Source organism: Pleurodeles waltl, chromosome 1_1, assembly GCF_031143425.1.
Source record: "Pleurodeles waltl isolate 20211129_DDA chromosome 1_1, aPleWal1.hap1.20221129, whole genome shotgun sequence".
Classification (NCBI taxonomy): domain Eukaryota; kingdom Metazoa; phylum Chordata; class Amphibia; order Caudata; family Salamandridae; genus Pleurodeles; species Pleurodeles waltl.
In genome coordinates, this window is record NC_090436.1 from 800301559 (window position 1) to 800321897 (window position 20339).

Below are 20339 nucleotides of genomic sequence, written 5' to 3' on the forward strand. Positions count from 1 at the left end.
GCTGCACAAACAGGCCTCCGGCCCTTTTAAGGGTGGAAGGTGGCCAAACAGACAACAACCAGCCCATTGGTGGTAGCATATATCCCAATCCTCCGTCCATCCAGCAACAACCTCAATCTGTTTAGTACACCTTTAGCAGCGCACAGCAATCTGGTAGGAGGCAGGGCCAGCCGCTTGCTTCAGGGGTGTGACAGTGCAAAACATCAGTCCATTTTTGTCCAAAAGGTGCCGGGTATGTTGGTCAAAGGAACCATAGAGAGGGTACAGGCCTCAAATGTCGGGACAGAATGTTATTGCCACTACCTCTTTGTTCTAAAGGAGGACTGAGGCCCTTGTCCTATTTTAGATTGGTTCAAGATGTTCACGCTGGCCCTGGATCCTGGAGACTGAATGGTACCGTTGAACCTGCATGACACCTATTTTCATATCCATCTTCCGCAAGCCCACAGGCTTTACCTGTGGTTCAAGGTATGCCAAGAGCACTTTCAGTTTGCAGTGCTCCCTTTCGGTCTCAAAAGTGTCCCTTGTTTGTTCCCCAGGGTGATGGTGGTGGTTGATGCCCATCTTCAGAGGCCAAGAGTATCAGTCTTCACGTACCTCAATGCAGTTGCAGACCATCTGCAGTAAACCATTGGACTTTGTTAGGGTTCTCAGTCGCCTGTCTGTCACACCTGATTCCTTCTCCAAAAAGTGCTTTTCATCGAAGCCAGCCTGGATACAGAGCGTATTAAGACACTTCCTTGAAACTAGTATTTGGGCTAGGATTCCGATATTTCAGCCTCTGTTCTGGGTTTAAGTGAGGGTGGCTTTGAAGCTTCTAGGCCTGGTAGCCTCCCGATCCTGCACACCACAATGCCAGATGGCATATGTGGGCTCTGCATTGTGATTTGAAGTCTCAGTGGGCCCAGTAGGAGGATAACCTGTCAGATACCATCCGTGTGTGAGGAGACTGCAAAAGATTTGCAGTGGTTGCTGCTCACCTGCATTTGGACCAGTGGCAGACCCCTCTCCCTACCCCACCCAGATTAGATGATGGTTACGGGCACATCATTCCCGGGTTGGGGAGGCCATCTGGGAAAGTTGGATATCAGAAGGCTTTGATCACCAACAGACCTGCATCCTCATAAATCTGCTGGAGCTGCAGGCGATTTGCTTGGTGTTGAAGGCCTTCCTGCCAACAATCAAGCAGAGGCTTGTTCAGGTTACTACGAACACCACTGCCATGCAACAAGCTAGGCGGGGTAGGAATCGGGGTTTTATGTCAGGAGGCTTTGCGTGTCTGGAACGGATAAATCAGACCTCCTTGAGGAGCCAATGATGGCCCTGGGGTCTGCCATTCCCCACGACCGGCTCCTGCTATGTCCCTGGGTGCCCACCCCCAGGGACATAGCGGTTTGCTCTGACTTGGTGGGTCCTTTGACAGCTCCCGCCAAGTTAAAGCAAACACTCTGCTTGCAGAAAGGGGAGTTTTCACCTGTTTCCCAGCGCGCAAACATGCATGCAGGGAAACAGATGAAAACATTGCTCCTGCAAGCAAGGAGCTGCTATTTAAAGCAGTTACTTGTGGGAACAATGCTGGCTTCTGCAGGACGCGGGGAGCCAGTTAAGACTAAGGGAGCCTTGAGGCTCCCCTGCAGTCCTGTCTCTGTCCATCTCTTTGTGTCTAATTCTAAGTATGTCATTTATCAAAGCCTAAAAAAAACTCTTGTCTACTTATCTATCAATTTGTCTGTGTCAAATCTTTTTCTAAATTGGTCTCCTACTCTCACTTTCTCAGGGTTGAGTGCTTATAGGGATTGGCTGCGGCCAGGCCCTGCAGTCAACCCCCGCTGCGCACAGCCGAAGGCCAGGTATGCAGCGGTGGTTGGAGTAACATATAGTTATCAAAATTACTTTGTTTAAAAAAAAAAATGAAAATTACAGGGACATTATAGTTAGGCTCTGAATTTACTTGTACAGAACCATAGAAATTCACCAGATAATTTTTTTCAAGAAACAATAACCAGCGGTAACTATAACTTGCGCCCTCGCCATGCACTAATAACCCCAGATATTACAGCAATCCTGATCTCTGTCACATCATTGAAAATATCACTAACATTTGTGTAAAATTATTCATAAAAAAAATACTACTAACCATGGCGGGGGGCACAAGTTCTAGTTACCTTAGGGCATGAGTTAGTTACTTTTAAATAACTAACTATATAATTTCTATGGTTTTGTATGGGTAACTTCAGAAACAAACTAAAACGTCTCTGTAACCTTTTTTTTTTTTTTTCTTTTTTAAATAATTATATATATATATATATATATATATAATAATGAATTTTATCAGGTGGCACTGTTCATTTTCCTAAATAAAGGATAAATGTAATAGATTAATGAACTCTGTTTGCCACATAGATTACAGTTCTGCTTTCAACAGAGTCCGGAGGACTCGACTACGGACAAAGCTGCAAGAGGGGGTTCATTGATTGCACAGTACATTTTTTGATGCAGCTACATTCCCGGGCTTTGGGTATTAGTGGAATTGTCTACTAGTCAAGATTTGTCTCCTAGGATTCCTACAGCAAACGAACTAAAGCCAGGGTGTATTGTGGCATTGAGGCTGTTTTTATTATCATATATGGCTGAATTGCCTGAGGCGTTCGGTTTTGTGACTAGTTTTCCCATTAAATTGGGTCATGTTAGGCTAATCCATCTGGATATCAATGATCTGATATTGTCAAAAACAATTGGGGTTTAAAGAAAATTAAATCAGATTCAGCTATTCAACAAAGAACATTGCTTAAAGGTTACTAAGTTAAAGGTAGAAGCTGTATACTGACAAATTTTAATTAAACCAGTAAGAGTATGTCTACCTGGTAGTTACAGTGCATCAGAATCATAAGTGTTCTGCCCCGCAAGTTCCACTTAACTCAAGCAAAACAAGATTTGTTCGTGTCCAGTGGCAGGGCTATCAAGGAGGCATTGGTGGCCATAAAATGCAAGGTTGACTATATGTTTATATAGTTCTGCTATCTTCTGTGGCTCTTTACATGTAAAGTTACAGGAGGTGGTGAGTAAGTGGATTTCAAGCTTCTAAATCTAAGGCACTCTTCCCAGTCTAGTAACAATGAAACATGGTCTTAACATAATTAGCAGTCCCAGCTGATCTTGATTTCATCAGTTATAGTGCCGCAGCAATGTATATGCCTGCATTTTATTTGCACTTGTTTGTAGGCATTCAATATTTTTATAATATCAATGCATGCTTGCATGTAAATGTATTTGATTTTAGAAGCATGGAATGTTTATTCCATTTACTACAGATTTCAATGTAACCTAATCTACTACAAAACCAGATAGTGTATAGATGGCTTATTAAAGAAAAACAGTATTCCAATGGAGTAATCAAGTCCATAATTTATCAGTGTCGCAACACTGGTTTAATGTTTTTTGGTATTGTTCAATTGTTGCTAATTATTATAATGTATGACTGCATTTAAATGTATATGCTTTTAAAATTGTGTGTGTGTGTGTGTGTGTGTGTGTGTATGTATATATATATATATATATATATATATATATATATATATATATATATATATATATATATATATATATACACACACACACACAGATGCTGTGCATATATCACCATCTAGTGTTGAGCTCCGAGTGTTACAAGTTGTTTTTCTTCGAAGAAGCTTTTTTTGAGTCATGAGATCGAATGACTCCTCCTCTCAGTGATAGTGCGCATGGGCATCAAGTCCTTTGTTTTCTTTCCTCCGTCTGGTTCGGATGTGTTCCCTCTTGCTCCGGTGGTAGTTTTCGGGTTCAGTACTATCTGAACTTCTTTCTTTTTCCTCGATGTCGGTATCGTTTTCGAACGCGCTTCTGACTACACTTGATCTGATTGTAGTGTCGGGATCGATTAAACACCCTTTCGGGAGCCCATGTCCTTCTTGGGCCTACTGCGTCACAGGCTCATGGATCGTACTCCATTTCGATTCTGTCCTCTGTGCCACACCAAGCTCCCCTACACCGATCAGCATTCGGTGTGCAACCTCTGCCTTTCTCCGGACCACAAAGAAGAGACCTGTGAGGCGTGTTCGTCCTTTCGATCAAAGAAGACCTTACGGGATCGAAGAGCAAGGCGATTAGAGATGGCGTCAAAGTCCACAGAACAAACACCCAACATCTTTGGTGAGGTACAGGCACAGACTGAATTCTCCATCCGAAACTCTGACTCTGACCGAGTTTCAGATGAGGACAGCCAGATACCCCCTGCGGCGCAGTACGTGAGTACACTAGCCCCTTCCCATCCGAAGCAAACTAAAAAAGCACAGAAGGGCTTGGGTCTAACACTGCTTGCTGGCCATGGTTCTACCTGAAAACAAGAGATCGTCGACCGACCCTCGGGTTCGGTGCCAAAAAAGGACCAAGACTCACTCCCATAGACAGACTGTTACGCCTGTTTTGGCACTGAGTCGAAAGATGGAGGCTTGCACATCAGAGCCGAAACATCCACGCTCCTCTTCGGGGTAGAAATAAACACAAAGAGAAGCCAAAGACTGCCCAGCTTTCTCCACTACATTCGCCTTATCTTCCCTCTTCTCCACCATCACCAACTTCACCCACTCATTCTCATGTTTTTCACCTGGGGATTATATGGGCGAACGTATTGACAACATAGATCCATGGGATATGTATGACTCTGACCCAATCCCATCCATTAATCCTTATTTGCATCCCACAAGACCATCTCCACCTGAGGATACCACAGCCTATAATCAGGTCATTTCCAGAGAAGCCACGTTTCAGATGCACTCTGAGCCTATAGAAGAGGATTTTCTACTTAACACTTTTTCCTCAACTCACAAACAATATCAACGTTTGCCAATGTTACTGGGTATGTTAAAACATGCTGATTACATTTTCAAAGAACCAGTAAAGGCCAGGGTATTGACACCTAGAATAGACAAAAAATATAAAGCAGCACCAACTGATCCAGTCTATTTCACAGCAATTGCTACCAGATTCCATTGTTGTCAGTGCAGCCAGGAAACGGGCAAATAGCCAGTCCACAGGGGATGCTCCTCCCCCTGATGAAGAAAGCCGCAAATTTGATGCAGCAGGCAAGAGTAGCAACTCAGGCTGCAGATCAGTGGAGAATTTCTAACTCCCAAGCTCTTATAGTCAGGTATGATAGGCACATTGGGACGAGATTCAGGAGTTCCTTCAATACCTTCCAAAGGAACACCAAAAAGGAGCACAGCAAGTAGTGGAAGAAGGACAAACCATTGCTAATAATCAGATGCGATCAGCACTAGACGCAGCTGATAAAGCAGCCAGGGGAATTAATACTAGTGTCATGATTAGATGGCATGCTTGGTTGAGGTCCTCAGGCTTTAAGCCTGAAATACAAATAGCGGTCATTAATGTGTCTTTTAATAAACAGCAACTTTTTGGACCGGAGGTTGACACAACCATTGACAAATTAAAAAAGGACTCTGAAACAGCGAAAGCCATGGGAGCCCTTTACACAACACCTTTTTGGCGCTTATTTTGCAAACCTCAATTTAGAGGAGGGTTTAAGCCACAAACTTCAGAGGCCTCTACGTCCCAACAAAAACAGGGTCAACAATATTGTCCCAGGGGATATTTCAGGGACTTTTACAGAGGACACACTTTCAGATCTAGAGGCAAATCCGCTGCCACAAGAGGCGCCTGTCTCATCAAAGCAGTGACTTTCCCTGCATCCCCACACAGCATACATCTCCTGTGGGAGGAAGACTGTAATATTTCCATCCTCACTGGCAACAAATTACAACAGATCAATGGGTACTGTCAATTATCCGCAATGGTTATTTCCCAGAACTTATCTCCACTCCACCAAACATTCTTCCCCTTTCACTCTCTCGAACACATTGCTCTCTTAAAACAAGAGGTAGAATCTCTTCTACTCAAAGGTGCAATAGAGATGGTTCCCATCAGTCAACAAGGAACAGGGGTATATTCTCTATACTTCCTCATACCAAAAAAGGATGGCACTCTCAGACCAATTCTCAATCTCAGACCTCTAAATCAATATATCCTGTCAGAGCATTTCCACATGGTCACTCTACAGGATGTAATTCCCTTGTTACAAAAACAAGACTACATGACCGCATTAGATCTAAAGGATGCTTACTTCCACATTTCTACACATCCAGCAGACTGCAAGTGCTTAAGGTTTGTGATAGCAGGCAAGCACTATCAATACAAAGTACTACCCTTTGGAGTAAAAACAGCACCAAGGGTAATCACAAAATGCCTAACCGTAGTTGTGGCATACCTCAGAAGACAGTACGTACATGCCTTCCCATATCTGGACGACTGGCTAATAAAAGCCAGCACCATTTGAAACTGTCAGCAGCACACACAGAACACAATAGATACCCTACGCAAACTAGGGTTCACAATCAATTACCAGAAATCTTCCCTTCAGCCAGCACAAACTTAACCATATCTAGGAGCAATTCTGAACACTCAGTCAGCATTAGCCTACCCAAATCCACAACGAATCCAAGTGTTTCAAACTCTCACATCCCAATTACAAGTCAATCAAACCTACACAGTAAGTTTTGCCATGAGACTATTTGGAATGATGGCATCATGCATAGCAATGGTGCCCAATGCACGTCTAAATATGAGACCACTGCAACAGTGTATCTCGCAACAATGGTCTCAGGCACAGGGTCAACTGCAGGAACTAGTGTTGTTGGACCGCCATACTTACAAATCTCTGCAATGGTGGAATCTAACCAACTTATCAAAAGGGCGGCCATTTCAAGACCCTGTGCCACAGACCATAATCACCACAGATGCATCAATGACAGGTTGGGGAGCCCATCTCAACAACCTACCCATACAAGGGAATGGGACTCAATACAGTCAACTTACCATATAAACCACTTGGAATTATTAGCTGTGTTCTTAGCCACCAAAGCATTCCAACCTCCGATCATACACAAAACAGCCTTAACCCCTTCGCTGCCAGGCCTTTTCCCCCTCCTGTGCCAGGCCTTTTTTTGGCTATTTGGGGCAGTTCGCCCTTAGGCCCTCATAACTTTTTGTCCACATAAGCTAGCCAAGCCACATTTGCGTCCTTTTTTCCCAACATCCTAGGGATTCTATAGGTACTCAGACTTTGTGGGTTCCCCTGAAGGAGACCAAGAAATTTGCCAAAAAAATTCGAAAAAAGGGCTGCAGAAGAAGGCTTGTGGTTTTCCCCCTGAAAATGGCATCAACAAAGGGTTTGCGGTGCTAAAACCACCATCTTCCCAGCTTTCAGGAACAGGCAGACTCGAAAAAGGAAACCCCATTTTTCAACACAATTTTGGCATTTTACTGGGACATACCCCATTTTTACTATTTTTTGCGCTTTCAGCCTCCTTCCAGTCAGTGACAGAAATGGGCGTGAAACCAATGCTGGATCCCAGAAACCTAAATATTTCTGAAAAGTAGACAAAATTCTGAATTCGGCAAAGGGTCATTTGTGTAGATCCTACAAGGGTTTCCTACAGAAAATAACAACTGAAAAAGAAAAATATAGAAATTGAGGTGAAAAATAAATAAATTTTCCTCTACGTTTTACTCTGTATTTTTTTCCTGCAATGTCAGATTTTCGAAAGCAATATACCGTTACGTCTGCTGGACTCCTCTGGTTGCGGGGATATATAGGGCTTGTAGGTTCATCAAGAACCCTAGGTACCCAGAGCCAATAAATGAGCTGCACTCTGCTGTGCGTTTTCATTCTATACCGGGTATACAGCAATTCATTTGCTGAAATATAAAGAGTGAAAAAATAGCTATCAAGAAAACCTTTGTATTTCCAAAATGGGCACAAGATAAGGTGTTGAGGAGCAGTGGTTATTTGCACATCTCTGAATTCCGGGGTGACCATACTAGCATGTGAATTACAGGGCATTTCTCAAATAGATGTCTTTTTTTACACACACTCTTATATTTGGAAGGAAAAAATTTAGAGAAAGACAAGGGGCAGTAACCCTTGTTTTGCTAATCTATGTTCCCCCAAGTCTCCCGATAAAAATGATACCTCACTTGTGTGGGTAGGCCTAGCGCCCGCGACAGGAAACGCCCCAAAACGCAACGTGGACACATCACATTTTTTGAAAGAAAACAGAGGTGTTTTTTGCAAAGTGCCTACCTGTAGATTTTGGCCTCTAGCTCAGCCGGCACCTAGGGAAACCTACCAAACCTGTGCATTTCTAAAAACTAGAGACTTAGGGGAATCCAAGATGGGGTGACTTGTGGGGCTCTGACAAGGTTCTGTTACCCAGAATCCTTTGCAAACCTCAAAATTTGGCTAAAAAAAAACACATTTTCCTCACATTTTGGTGACCGAAAGTTCTGGAATCTGAGAGGAGCCACAAATTTCGTTCCACCCAGCGTTCCCCCAAGTCTCCCGATATAAATGATACCTCACTTGTGTGGGTAGGCCTAGCGCCCGCGACAGGATATGGCCCAAAACACAACGTGGACACATCACATTTTTTCATAGAAAACAGTGCCTACCTGTGGATTTTGGCCTCTAGCTCAGCCGGCACCTGGGGAAACCTAGCAAACCAGCGCATTTTTAAAAACTAGAAATCCAGGGGAATCCAAGATGGGGTGACTTGTGGGGCTCTGACCAGGTTCTGTTACCCAGAATCCTTTGCAAACATCAAAATTTGTCCCAAAAAACACTTTTTCCTCTCATTTCGGTGACAGAAAGTTCTGGAATCTGAGAGGAGCCACAAATGTCCTTCCACCCAGCGTTCCCCCAAGTCTCTCGATAAAAATGGTACCTCACTTGTGTGGGTAGGCATAGCGCCCACGAAAGGAAATGGCCCAAAACACAACGTGGACACATCAAATTTTTTCACAGAAAACAGAGGTGTTTTTTGCAGAGTGCCTACCTGTGGATTTTGGCCTCTAGCTCAGCCGGCCCCAGGTGGGGGGCAGAAATGGCCTAAATACAATTTGCCCTCCAGGGGAGCGACCCTTCTCTAAAAAAAAAAAAAAAAAAAACATAAAAGAAATTTCCCCTGGGGGCAGATTGGCCTAATAACAATAGGCCGATATGCCCCCAGGGGGGGCAGAAATGGCCTAAAATAAATTTGCCCCCAACTCCCCAGGCAGATTGGCCCCATCAAAATAGGCCAATCATGGCCTAAATATACTTTTCCCCCTAGGGGAGCGACCCTTGCCTAAGGGGTCGCTCCCCACCTGGAAAAAAAAATATATATCCCTGGTGCCTAGAGGTTTCTGCCCCCAGGGGGGGCAGAAAAGGCCTTCCAAAAAAATGCCCCCCATTGGGAGCGACCCTTGCCCAAGGGGTCGCTCCCTTATGCCAGTTTCCCCCAAAAAATAAAAATCCCTGGTGTCTAGTGGGGTTTCAAAAGCCGGATTGCAAGCAATGAAACGCTCTGAGAGACTTCAAAGGGAAGGAAATACATTTCCTTCCCTTTGAAGCCTCTCCGGGCCTCCCCCACGTGATCGAAAGAGAAATGCTGAGCATTTCTCTTTCGATCGCGCTGGAAGCTGAGCTTCCAGCGCGATGGGGGAGGCCCTGTGACAAATCAGCGCACGCTCGCGTGCTGACGTCACAGGAGGGGTGGTGGTGGGGGGGGTGGGGTCGGGGGTGGAAGGGGAAGGACTTCCCCTTCCATCCCTGCCTTGTGGGGGTGGGTGGGGAGCACAGGTGGGGGATCGCTAGCGCTCCCCCAGGTCCCGTGCCTTGGACGAGGTCACCTCGTCCAAGGCACTCAAGAGGTTAATAAGAACAGACAACATGACAACAATGTATTATCTGCAAAAAGAAGGGGGGGGGGGAAGCACTCATCCCAATTGTCCCTTTTAGCACAAATAATTTGGAAGTGGGCAATTCACAATTATTCACCTCCTAGCGGAATACATCCCAGGTATACACAACCAGCTAGCGGACCTCTTAAGCAGGCCGCAGCAACAAATACATGAATTGGAGATTCACCCACAAATAATTAAATATTACTTTCACATGTGGGCAACACCAAACGTAGACCTTTTCGCTACCACGAAAACGAAAAATGCCCAAACTTTGCATCCAGATACCCACACCCTCAATCCAAGGGCAATGCTCTATGGATCAGTTGGTCAGGGATAGTTGTTTACCTTTTCCCCATTGCCCATTAATTCAGTTTCTGGTCAACAAAATCCGTCACACTTCCCTCATTATGATACTCATAGCTCCCAAGTGGGCACGTCAAGACTGGTACACAACACTATTGGATCTGTCTGTAGTACCACATCACAAGCTCCCAAACAGACCAGACCTTTTGACTCAAAACAAGGCGACTTGGCTATTTGGCTCCTGAGTTCATAGAATTTGGATACCTACAGCTTCCATTGGAATGTATGGACATTTTAAAACAAGCACATAAACCTACAACCAGGCAGTGCTACGCAAATAAATGGAAATGTTTTGTATATTACTGCCAACCTAAAAATATTGATCCACTTAAAGCATCAGTACAGGATATTGTATGTTATTTGCTTCATTTACAGAAACAAATCTAGCATATTCATCTATTGAAATTCATTTAACAGTAATATCAGCCTACGTTCAAAACAGACAACATTACCTCTCTGTTTAGAATTCCTGTCATAAAAACTGTTATGGAAAGCCTTAAGAGTTATTCCATTTACAGCTCCTGCATGGAATCTTTACATTGTACTCACAAGGCTTATGGGTCCACCATTTGAACCCATGCGCTCTTCTATTTCTCTCATGGAAGGTTGCTTTCCTGGTAGCAATTACTACTTTAAGAAGAGTAAGTGAAATCCAAGCATTCACTTTAGAAGAACCCTTCTTCCAGGTACACAAAATAGTACGTAGGACAAATCCAACATTTTTACCCAAAGTGGTTTCACCATTTCACATCAATCGGTCAGTGGAATTGCCAGCCTTCTTTCTACAGCCAGATTCAGTTTCTGAAAGAGCTCTCCACACTCTTGATCCCAAAAGAGCTCGCCTGTATTATATAGACAGACCGAAATACTTTAGAAAATCTAAACCACCTTTTGTGGCTTTCCAACAGCCTCATAAGGGTAATCCTATTTCCAAACAAGGATTGGCCAGATGGATAGTAAAGTGTATTCAGACTTGCTATCTTAAAGCTAAAAGGCAACTATTAGTAACTCCTAAAGCACATTCTACTAGAAAAAAGGAGCTTCAATGGCATTCTTAGGAAATATACCAATGGCACACATATGGAAAGCAGCCACATGGTCCACACCACACACATTTACTAAACACTACTGTGTGGATGTGTTATCTCGACAACAAGCAAATGTTGGTCAAGCAGTGCTTAAAACACTATTTCAAACTACTCCAACTCCTACAGGCTAGCCACCGCTTACTTAGGAGAGAGACTGCTTTTTAGTCTATACACAGCATGTGTATCTGCAGTTACACATGCCATCGAACGGAAAATGTCGCTTACCCAGTGTACATCTGTTTGTGGCATGTAGTGCTGCAGATTCACATGTGCCCTCCCTCCTCCCCGGCAGCCTGTAGCCGTTGTAGTACTTTATTATGTAGATATGTATATACATTGCATGGACATCTTCTTTACTTACTGTATATTTGTACGTTTACAGTTCTTCACTCCTTACTTTTCCCTCTGGGGGGAACCAATCTAACAAAGGACTCTATGCCCATGCGCACTATCACTGAGAGGAGTCACGCGATCTCATGACTCGAAAAAAGCTTCTTCGAAGAAAAACAACTTGTAACACTCCGAGCCCAACACTAGATGGCGATATATGCACAGCATGTAAATCAGCAGCACTACATGCCACAAACAGATGTACACTGGGTAAGTGACATTTTCTATATTATATTTATTTTGCCTACTGTAATAATTAGTACCATTTTTCCCTATCTAGGAGTTACGGTATTCATTGAAAAGAAGGCGCAGCTGTCACTACTGGGAACAGAAATGGACTATGTAGAAGATAAACTGTCAAAGGAGTTTATTTTCAACAATCCAAACATCAAGGGCACATGTGGCTGTGGAGAAAGCTTTAACATCTGAGCCATGGAACCTTCTTTTTGGCTTTGTGTGAATTCAACAATCTATATGCGTTTGAAGCACATTCTGCATTCTTTTGCCTACTTCATTTTTAAGCTTCATTTCTTTAAATAAGAGTTTGGTGCTTTTTGAAAATGTAATTTCTGTTTAAATATGTGCACGTTTATGGACTGACACATCTGTGCTCAGATGTGTTATATGATGCACTTGTATCTTAATCTAGGAAAACTCTGTGTACTATTTTCATCCACTACAGGTTTGTAATATACAGAATCACTTACTAGATGTGTCAAAGTGGTGCATTGCTGCTAGATGGGTATTAGCAATGCCGGCATGTCTTGCTTGCCTGCTATACTAACAGGCGGCACAAAGTGGTGCCATAAATCCATATATCTAAGTTGTGAGCAGAAAATGGAGATACTTTACCAGCGACTTTAAGTAATCATTTAAGCAATGTACAGATTTGCAATATGCAGTAGATCGGTGGTATGGAACTCTGCATGCCAACAGTCTATAGGCAAACTCTAAAAACATGACCGAGGTTTTGTGGACTGCCGGATACCTGTAGCGCAAAGAGATGTCATGATTAGCAGGTTGAATAATGCTCATTATTTTTTCATTATTGTTTTTGGAGCAGAGGCTACAATTGTGTATGCAGCTTTAAACCGTAGTGATCGTATGAATTTAAAGACTGTTAATATTTTTATTGTGAATTCATTAAATTACATTTTAGAGACCCACAATAGTTTTGTGCCCAATTCAGAACTGCCAAAAATCACTTACCTTTTGTTCTTCTAGTGGTTTACTGGGTTATGTGGGGTGTCTTATTCTTTAAGCTTAAGCAGCTTGGAGAACACCACTCCTGTTATTGTCATCTTCTCTGAGGTGGCTATGATCTCTGACTTGCCCACCAGGTATTCCTATAACATCCTTGCGCTAAACCGGTTTCATGTCTTAGCCCATGAATTTAAGAAGTCCTTCTCAATAGACATCTGTGTTCTAGTGAGCTGAGTTTTGTTGTTCATCTCTTTATTCTCACATCAAAAAATCAATACACTGTTTGAAATTACTGCTTCTTTTTCCAGATCTTAGATGTTTTATTAAGAAATTGAACACTACACGTGGAAGTGTGCTGTTCTTTCTTAAAATCAATGTCTGCGTTTAATTCTTTAGTGCTGTACATGGTCGTTTTGGTAACAGTCCTGTTTTCTTTCTATCGTACCATCACCTTTTAAATGTATGTATGTCCTTCTAGGCAAACAGTATCTTTTTTCCTCTCTGGCTTCCACTCCATTTTCTAAGCGCTTGTGCCTTGATTTTGTTGTTTCAGCTGGTAATGAAACATCTTTGTATAAACTAATCTTTAAAAAAAACATGCCAGTGATTGCCTTTTTGCATCCAGGGAGGCTTCTAATTGCCTATGGTGAGCATTATTGATTTTGAGTTTTTAAAAATCTATATTTAAATGAAGATTTGAAGAAATACAGTGTAGGTGGCACAGGAAATAAAAAAAAAGTGGTGTGTAATTAAGTGTACTGCCCACACATTTTCATTGTTTCTATCAATGAAACTGGTAGCACAGGAAATAAAAAAACAAACAACTTTTTTTAAATAACTGCTGTGTGTAATTAAACGTACTTCCCACACATATGCATTGTTTCTATCAATGTTTCACCTAATAAATTGGTTTTGGTCTACTTTGGTAGTGTGAAGGTGGGGTGGGGACAGGAAAGAGTCTTGTAAGTTGTAACTTGGGGTCTTTACATTTGTTAATTGAATATCAAATTTAAATGTGTAATCTTTCTAATTTGGGCCTACAGTAATATATTCAGTTATTAAGGCATGTTTGAATCTGACTCAAAGTTGAGTTTAACAGAGATCACATGGCAGTGATAATTTTTCTGTTCATATATTTTTGGTCCAAACCTTTTAAACATCAATCCATTGGTTTGTAAAGGCTGGGCTCTCTGGTACCTCTAAGACTCCTTTGCCACTCTCTACCACCCTCTTTGCTATGGAACGATTTAACCTCACGGACTTCAAAAGATTTACTGTTAGCCTGTACTTAGCTTTGTTGGGGTCATACGAACTTGTGACAGTCCCACTCTTGATGTGACTGGGTAGATTAATATAAGCGTCTTGGTAACATTGTAAAATAATCATGGCCAGAGCACCATCCCATTTTTAGCTTTGGCTTGTAAACCTTGCAGGTACTTTTTTTTTTTTTTTTCTTTTCTTGCTCATTGCTTCCTTTTGTAAAGCTTTCTGAAAAAGGCTGCCTCTGAAATTAATATTTTCACATCTGTTTGCAACTCAGTTGATCTGCTAAGAGATTTGTTGGTGTATAGGTCGCAGTGCACTGCCTTTGTCATCTACAACAGGAAGCTGGTTGCAAATGGGATAAGGCTGTGAAATATAAATGGATGTCTCTGGTGCTGTTTTATTCCTTTTTGGCGGAAGTAGAATTGCTTTTGTGAGGGTTATTCAAAAATGTACAGTCCTATATCCTTGGGTACATGTATATTAAGTCAATGTATTTGATATTGGAGGAAGGTCTGGTTTTAATTACAGACTGAAACTATTGCTGCCGCCCTACATTTGAAAGTGTACTTCCTGCTTAAACTGCTAACCAGGAAGTGAATGTCGTCACAGTTTCATTATCTCAGACTAAGCAAATTAAGATAAGTCTCTTGTTGAGACTTCTGCAATTCATGTTGTACAAAAAACTAGAAAAGTTCAGATGACCCGTAATTAATAGCCGTTTTATAATATTCTGTTAATCAAATATATACTGGTTTAATAATACAGTCCTACATACATCTGACAGCCAGTTTTTGGGAAGCATGACAATTTTGTGTTCAAACAGTGCACATTGGTACATAAAAATGAGCCTTTTCCATTTGTTTGGTCCTCCATATGAATATGGGCATTATGTGACTGTGAGCATTGTAATTAAGATTGCTTACATGCAATCTTACTTCTGGTCCGTTTTACATTTTAATCAGTACTTGATGCTGTTAAATTTTCCTCGGACAAATAAGAAATGGTAAACAAGAGTTGATGATAATATTGGTGTTTAGTTGAGTTTCTTAGGAGATAATCAGAATACAAAAAAATTATTGTGCTTCATGGACAGAATGGTGCACTGAAAATGTTCCAAACCAACTTATGCAGTGTATTTTATTGCTGTCATCATTTCTAACTTCCATTTCCAGGGCAGTATTAATCCCACTGCAGATGCAATAATTTGCATTCTACCCTGTGTGTACAGAATCATTTTCTAATGTTTACTGGCCTTACTGTAACATCTCCTTTGTTGGTCATGCGAACATTGTTATTCACAGATGACTAGTGAGCAAAGGAGTGGCATGTAAAACAACACAGCTATATAAAATCTAGATTTCCACTTCCCCTGAATACGTTCATTTAACATGAAACAAACATGCCACGATTTTAGGAGAGGGAAGTGGGAGGTTTGGCAAAAAATGGGGGAAGTTATTTTCTCCATTTGCTTATATTGACGCAGGCTTAATTTTCAGTGGTAAGTATGTAAGATAAAGCCATTTTTGTCTTTTAAAAAAAAAAAAAAAAATTGTCTCCTATCTGACTTGGGTCTGTTTGCATGGATGCAAAGAATCATCTGCAGTCCTACTGCTCTCTAGTACAGGTAATTCCAATTTGTGTGTGTTGGGCAATGCATTCACTAACCATCTGTGCATTGCTTCTTTGAAATCAGCAAGTTCTATTTTTTATGATATATACTTTGATTTTCGAAATAACAAAAAAATAAGTAGGACTGAATTTAAACAGTATTTCATTTTTATCCATACTTAATGATAAAAATGAACCGGAATCACCAAGACAACATTAACACAGTTGCACTGGAAATTTTACCATATCTAGGGTTTAGAAACCAAGTCATCACTGTTAATACTTTTTTCCTGTATGTATGGGGCATAGCTCTATTTGAAACGTACCACTGGTAGTATTACCAGTTGCTAGGAAAGCTTCCGATTCCATAGGTAAAAAGTGAGGTATATTAAAAATGGGCTGAAGGTTTATTTTTTTTTTGCAAAATATATTTATTTTTTGTAGGGGATGGGGTTGTGAATTGTTAGTTGTGTTTCTCTGCCAAAATATATTCTTATGTAAATTTTAGTTTTCTAACCAACTAGATGTAAAAGGATTGAACTTAAGTTATTAGTGCCTTTATTACATCATGGGGGCACCTGCCCATGAGACAGGTGTAGTCATGCTGCATTTGGGCAGGATGGGAGCCTCAAGGCACTTAAGATACTGACTTTGGCCAGGGTATGAATCTAGTATCTGCTGATTTATAATAATTCTGTTTAAGAATGATAACCTAGTCCATCTAGCAACAACGCAGTGGGCGGCTTTGCTATTTAGATTTAGAGTGTACAATCATGTTTTGATTTGTTGATTTTAAAAGATTTGTTGTAATTGAACTACAATGCACCTTCCCATAATATTAACAGAAAATGTCTTCTCCACTGGCCCTCAAGGGGCCTCAGACATAAGTGCTCAACACATTCGTTTGACATCCCTGATATTTTGATCTGAATACATGATTAAAGACTCTAGCGGTTTGGTTAATTTCCAAATTATATAACTGGGCTTACACTAAACACCCAATTATCATGAATACATTACCAATAGGTTAAGGACAACTACCTTCCTGTATAAAGCCATGGCTGTTCAGTCTGACTATTCAAAGCTTCAAGTTGACAGAGGCTGTCTGGGAATTACAAATCTCAGCCCCCATATGTTTTTGGTTTTAGCAGGATGTGAATGTCTCGAAGCAGTATAGTCATCAGTTTGAATTATTTTTTGTTTTGTAGGTTTCTACAGGATTTATCCTAGCGTTTGGAGCTTCTTAAATGTTTTTATGTATACTTGTTATTTTGTTAAACTACTGTTGTCCTACTAGAGGAACACTTGAGTTATGTAGCAATGTGTTCTTCTACCCAACGCACAAATATGCCTGTAAAAATAAATCAAACTTGTACATGTGTTCATGACGTTTGTGTATATGATGTACACTTTTTGGTTTACGTCTAGGTGTTATATGCTGTTATGAATAAACAGTAAATGAAAGGAAAAGTAAACTTTTAAAATGTTTCTTTTACTTAAGTTTCTGTTGCTTGAGCAAGACATGAAAGATATATAAATTCTTGAAATTTACAACGTATGACATTCCATATGAAACCTCTTTGAGAACTCTTTGTAAAATGAATTACCCTCCTTTTATTTGTGTACAAACGTACAACTTCCTAATGCTGCCTTGTATTGAAGAGTCCACCCCCAGTCCTTTTGTGCATGCAGATTAGTAGTTCTGGCTTTTAATCTCCTTATAAGATCTAACTTGGAATTGTAAATTTGTTTTTACATTTTTTTTTTTTTTACATTTTTTTGTTGTTGTTTTTTTTTTTTATTATTTCATTTCGAAAATCCAAATCGTTTCTATTGACTATCCTCCAACTAGCTGTTCCTTAAAACCCATGACATTAGTGTATCCTCAATGCTCCTTTCAGAAGTGTAGTCCATTTATGGTTTTCCCCCTCCAGTTATTTACTATTCCAAGGTGAATGGCAACTGCTGGCCTGCTTTTCACTGCTGCTTGTGTTCTTTTTATACTAGTACTTTGTACGTAAGGGACAATAACAGATACTTGGAAGAACAGTTACTTGTAAAGTACAAAAGAAGAAGTCCATTATCTTCAGTAACATGCATTCTGGTGGATATGCTATCAGCATATTCCGCACCTTTAGAACTTTTCTCAGCAGGACTCTGCCTCACTAGGTGGCGCTGTGTCACATTAGCTTTGCTTTGCCCGTGATGGAGCAGAGCTGCATATAAAGGCCACCCCTGCTTGCCAACGCCCATTTTTGCTTGACTCTTTCTGTGCCCTTTGATGTAAATTATAAAACTATTGTCCGTGCCAATGATCAGATCTCTAATTTGAGCTCTTTCGTGATGGTGACAAGAGGCCACTCCACAGTACGGGGAGGTGAGAGGGTAGTGAGAAATCAGCAGTTGGAGAGTACACCAGAAAGGGTGTTAAAGAAACTAAGTAAATATTTTTTTTCTGATATCTGTTTCATGTGCGAAGGTTGCAAACCCATTGAGCCACCACACTGGCCACTGGAGCCGGGCTGCCAGATAATACAGCTCAGAGTTGGGAGATGAAATGTTGCAAGCGCCACTTGATGATGCCCCCAAGCCATTCCCACACAACCCCCCCATTCCCACAACAACTCCCGCAGGAACATGTCTAGGGTTCGGAACCAACATGACGCTGGGATGGCAACTGGCAGGTTATCTAAATAATAAAGGATCCTGGGGAGCCTCGCCATCTTTGAAAGTGTGATCTGTGCCATGGTAGGGAGCTTCAGCAACTGCTAGAAAGCCACTGTGGTACTAAATGCACAACATACCCCACCCAGGTTGCCCTCTCGAAGGTCCTGCATGTCATGATAAATCTGGATTTCCAAGTAGCGAAACATTCAAGGGGCTCAGGTCATATCATCTGGGCAGGAGAGCAAGTGTGGCACACCCTCCACCAATGGGAAAACGCAGATTTTCTGTCGGTTCAGCAATAGACCCGTGTGTCTACCAAAGTCCTCCGGTAGCTGGTGCACCTGAGGCAAAGCGGCGTCCCTGTTCCGTAGATAAATAAGGAGGTTGTCTGCGCAGAGGGAAATAAGTTGCGGAGCTCCCCCTCTGAGATGTTCCCAATTGTGGCCCATTACCCTGAACCTGTCTGCCAGTGGTTCGATGGTTATGGCAAACAGTAGAGGGGTGACAATGGGCAACCCTGCCTGGTTCCCCTGTGGATCTCATACATGCCTGAGATTGTGCGCCCAGTCTCAACTCTTGCGGTAGGGTTGGGTGTAAAGTAAATTGACCCATCTCATCCATGTAGCCTCAGGTCCCATTTGTAGCATGATGTCCTCAAGGTAGTCCCAGCGCACTGTGGAAAAAGCCTTTTCTAGGTCTACCTACAGTAACATTGCTGCTGGGCCTGGCGGATATAGATTGTCATAAAGTAGCGAATAGAGCCATTGCAGATAGTGTGACGTACCATGAGTAGGTATGAACCCACTCTGGTCTCCATGAATGAGGGTCTGCATGTAGGGGAGCAATCTATTGGCCAGTGCGTTGCTGAGCACTTTAAAGTCAGTATTGAGCATTGGCTCGCTTAGTGTTTGGGAAGGGGTATCACCAAAGCCTCTCTAGTAGAGTGTGGCAATTGTCCTTTCTCAGACCTCAATGTACATCTCTGCGAGTCTCATTGACGGGGCTACTGTGAACCATTTATAGAATTCTGGTGGGAGTCTGTCAGTTCCTGGGGTTTTTCCTGCTGTCGGGGCTTTGATAGCAGCTTTCACCTCTTAAGCGTCTACCGGTACCCCAAGGGTATCTCGGTCTGGCCCAGCGAGTGTCCTCAAACGCAGGCCCTCCACAAAGCTGTGCAGTGAACACGTGCCCTCTGTCAGCGGTGGGCTGTAAAGGGACGAATAGTAAGATCTGAACTAGTCATGGATGTGTATAGGTGAGTACAGTGGTGTCCCATTCCTGGATGTCAAATCGGTGTGCTCCTACCCTCCGGGTGGATCAACCAGGCCATTAGTCTCCCCGCCTTTTCATGCACTCTACTTGTGTAGGTTTTATAATCATGACAACGAAGCTGTTCTAGTGCTATGTTGCAGCGCTCCCTTGTTTCTAAGAGTTGCTGTGGGGCATCTAGGTCAGTGGCCCAGTATGGTGTCCCAGCTGTGTAGATCTGTCTCAAGGTGAATAACATTGGTAGCTAGGTCCCTCGGAACCCCACTGTTTGTCCCAGACAGTGTCCCCCTCACTACCACTTTTAAGACCTCCCACTCAGTTACCTTGTTAGAAGCTGTTCCCGGATTCAGTGAGCTGTAGTCTGTCACTTTGGCCTCTAATGGCTTTAGGACATGGACTCCATGTTGGGATTGGCGGGCTCTCCTATGGTGTCTGCATCATCAGTATCAGTGGGCTATGGTCGGACATCGTGCGACCCAGATACTTGGTGTGTAAAAAAAATAAATTTTATATATATATATATATATATATATATATATATATATATATATATATATATATATATATATATATATATATATATATATATATATGCCGCTGAGGCAAGCGGAGCAGACCATATGGGGTTGTGGGGGGTGACACAGTCATGGA

At 42.0% G+C, this 20339-nt stretch overlaps 1 protein-coding gene across 2 annotated transcripts in view; it reads left to right on the plus strand.

Moving 5' to 3' along the window:
• The window catches only part of ISCA1 (iron-sulfur cluster assembly 1), a 204700-nt gene that overhangs the window by 82635 nt on the left and 101726 nt on the right, over positions 1 to 20339 (plus strand). Inside the window, exon 4 of one of the 2 annotated variants that reach the window (XM_069228285.1) lies at positions 11956 to 17227. The exons of the other annotated variant lie outside the window; for it this stretch is intronic. Within the exon in view, the coding sequence (XP_069084386.1) occupies positions 11956 to 12104 (149 nt within the window). The 3' untranslated portion in view covers positions 12105 to 17227. Of the gene's footprint in view, positions 1 to 11955; positions 17228 to 20339 lie in introns of those variants that run through there. 2 annotated transcript variants of the gene reach the window in all.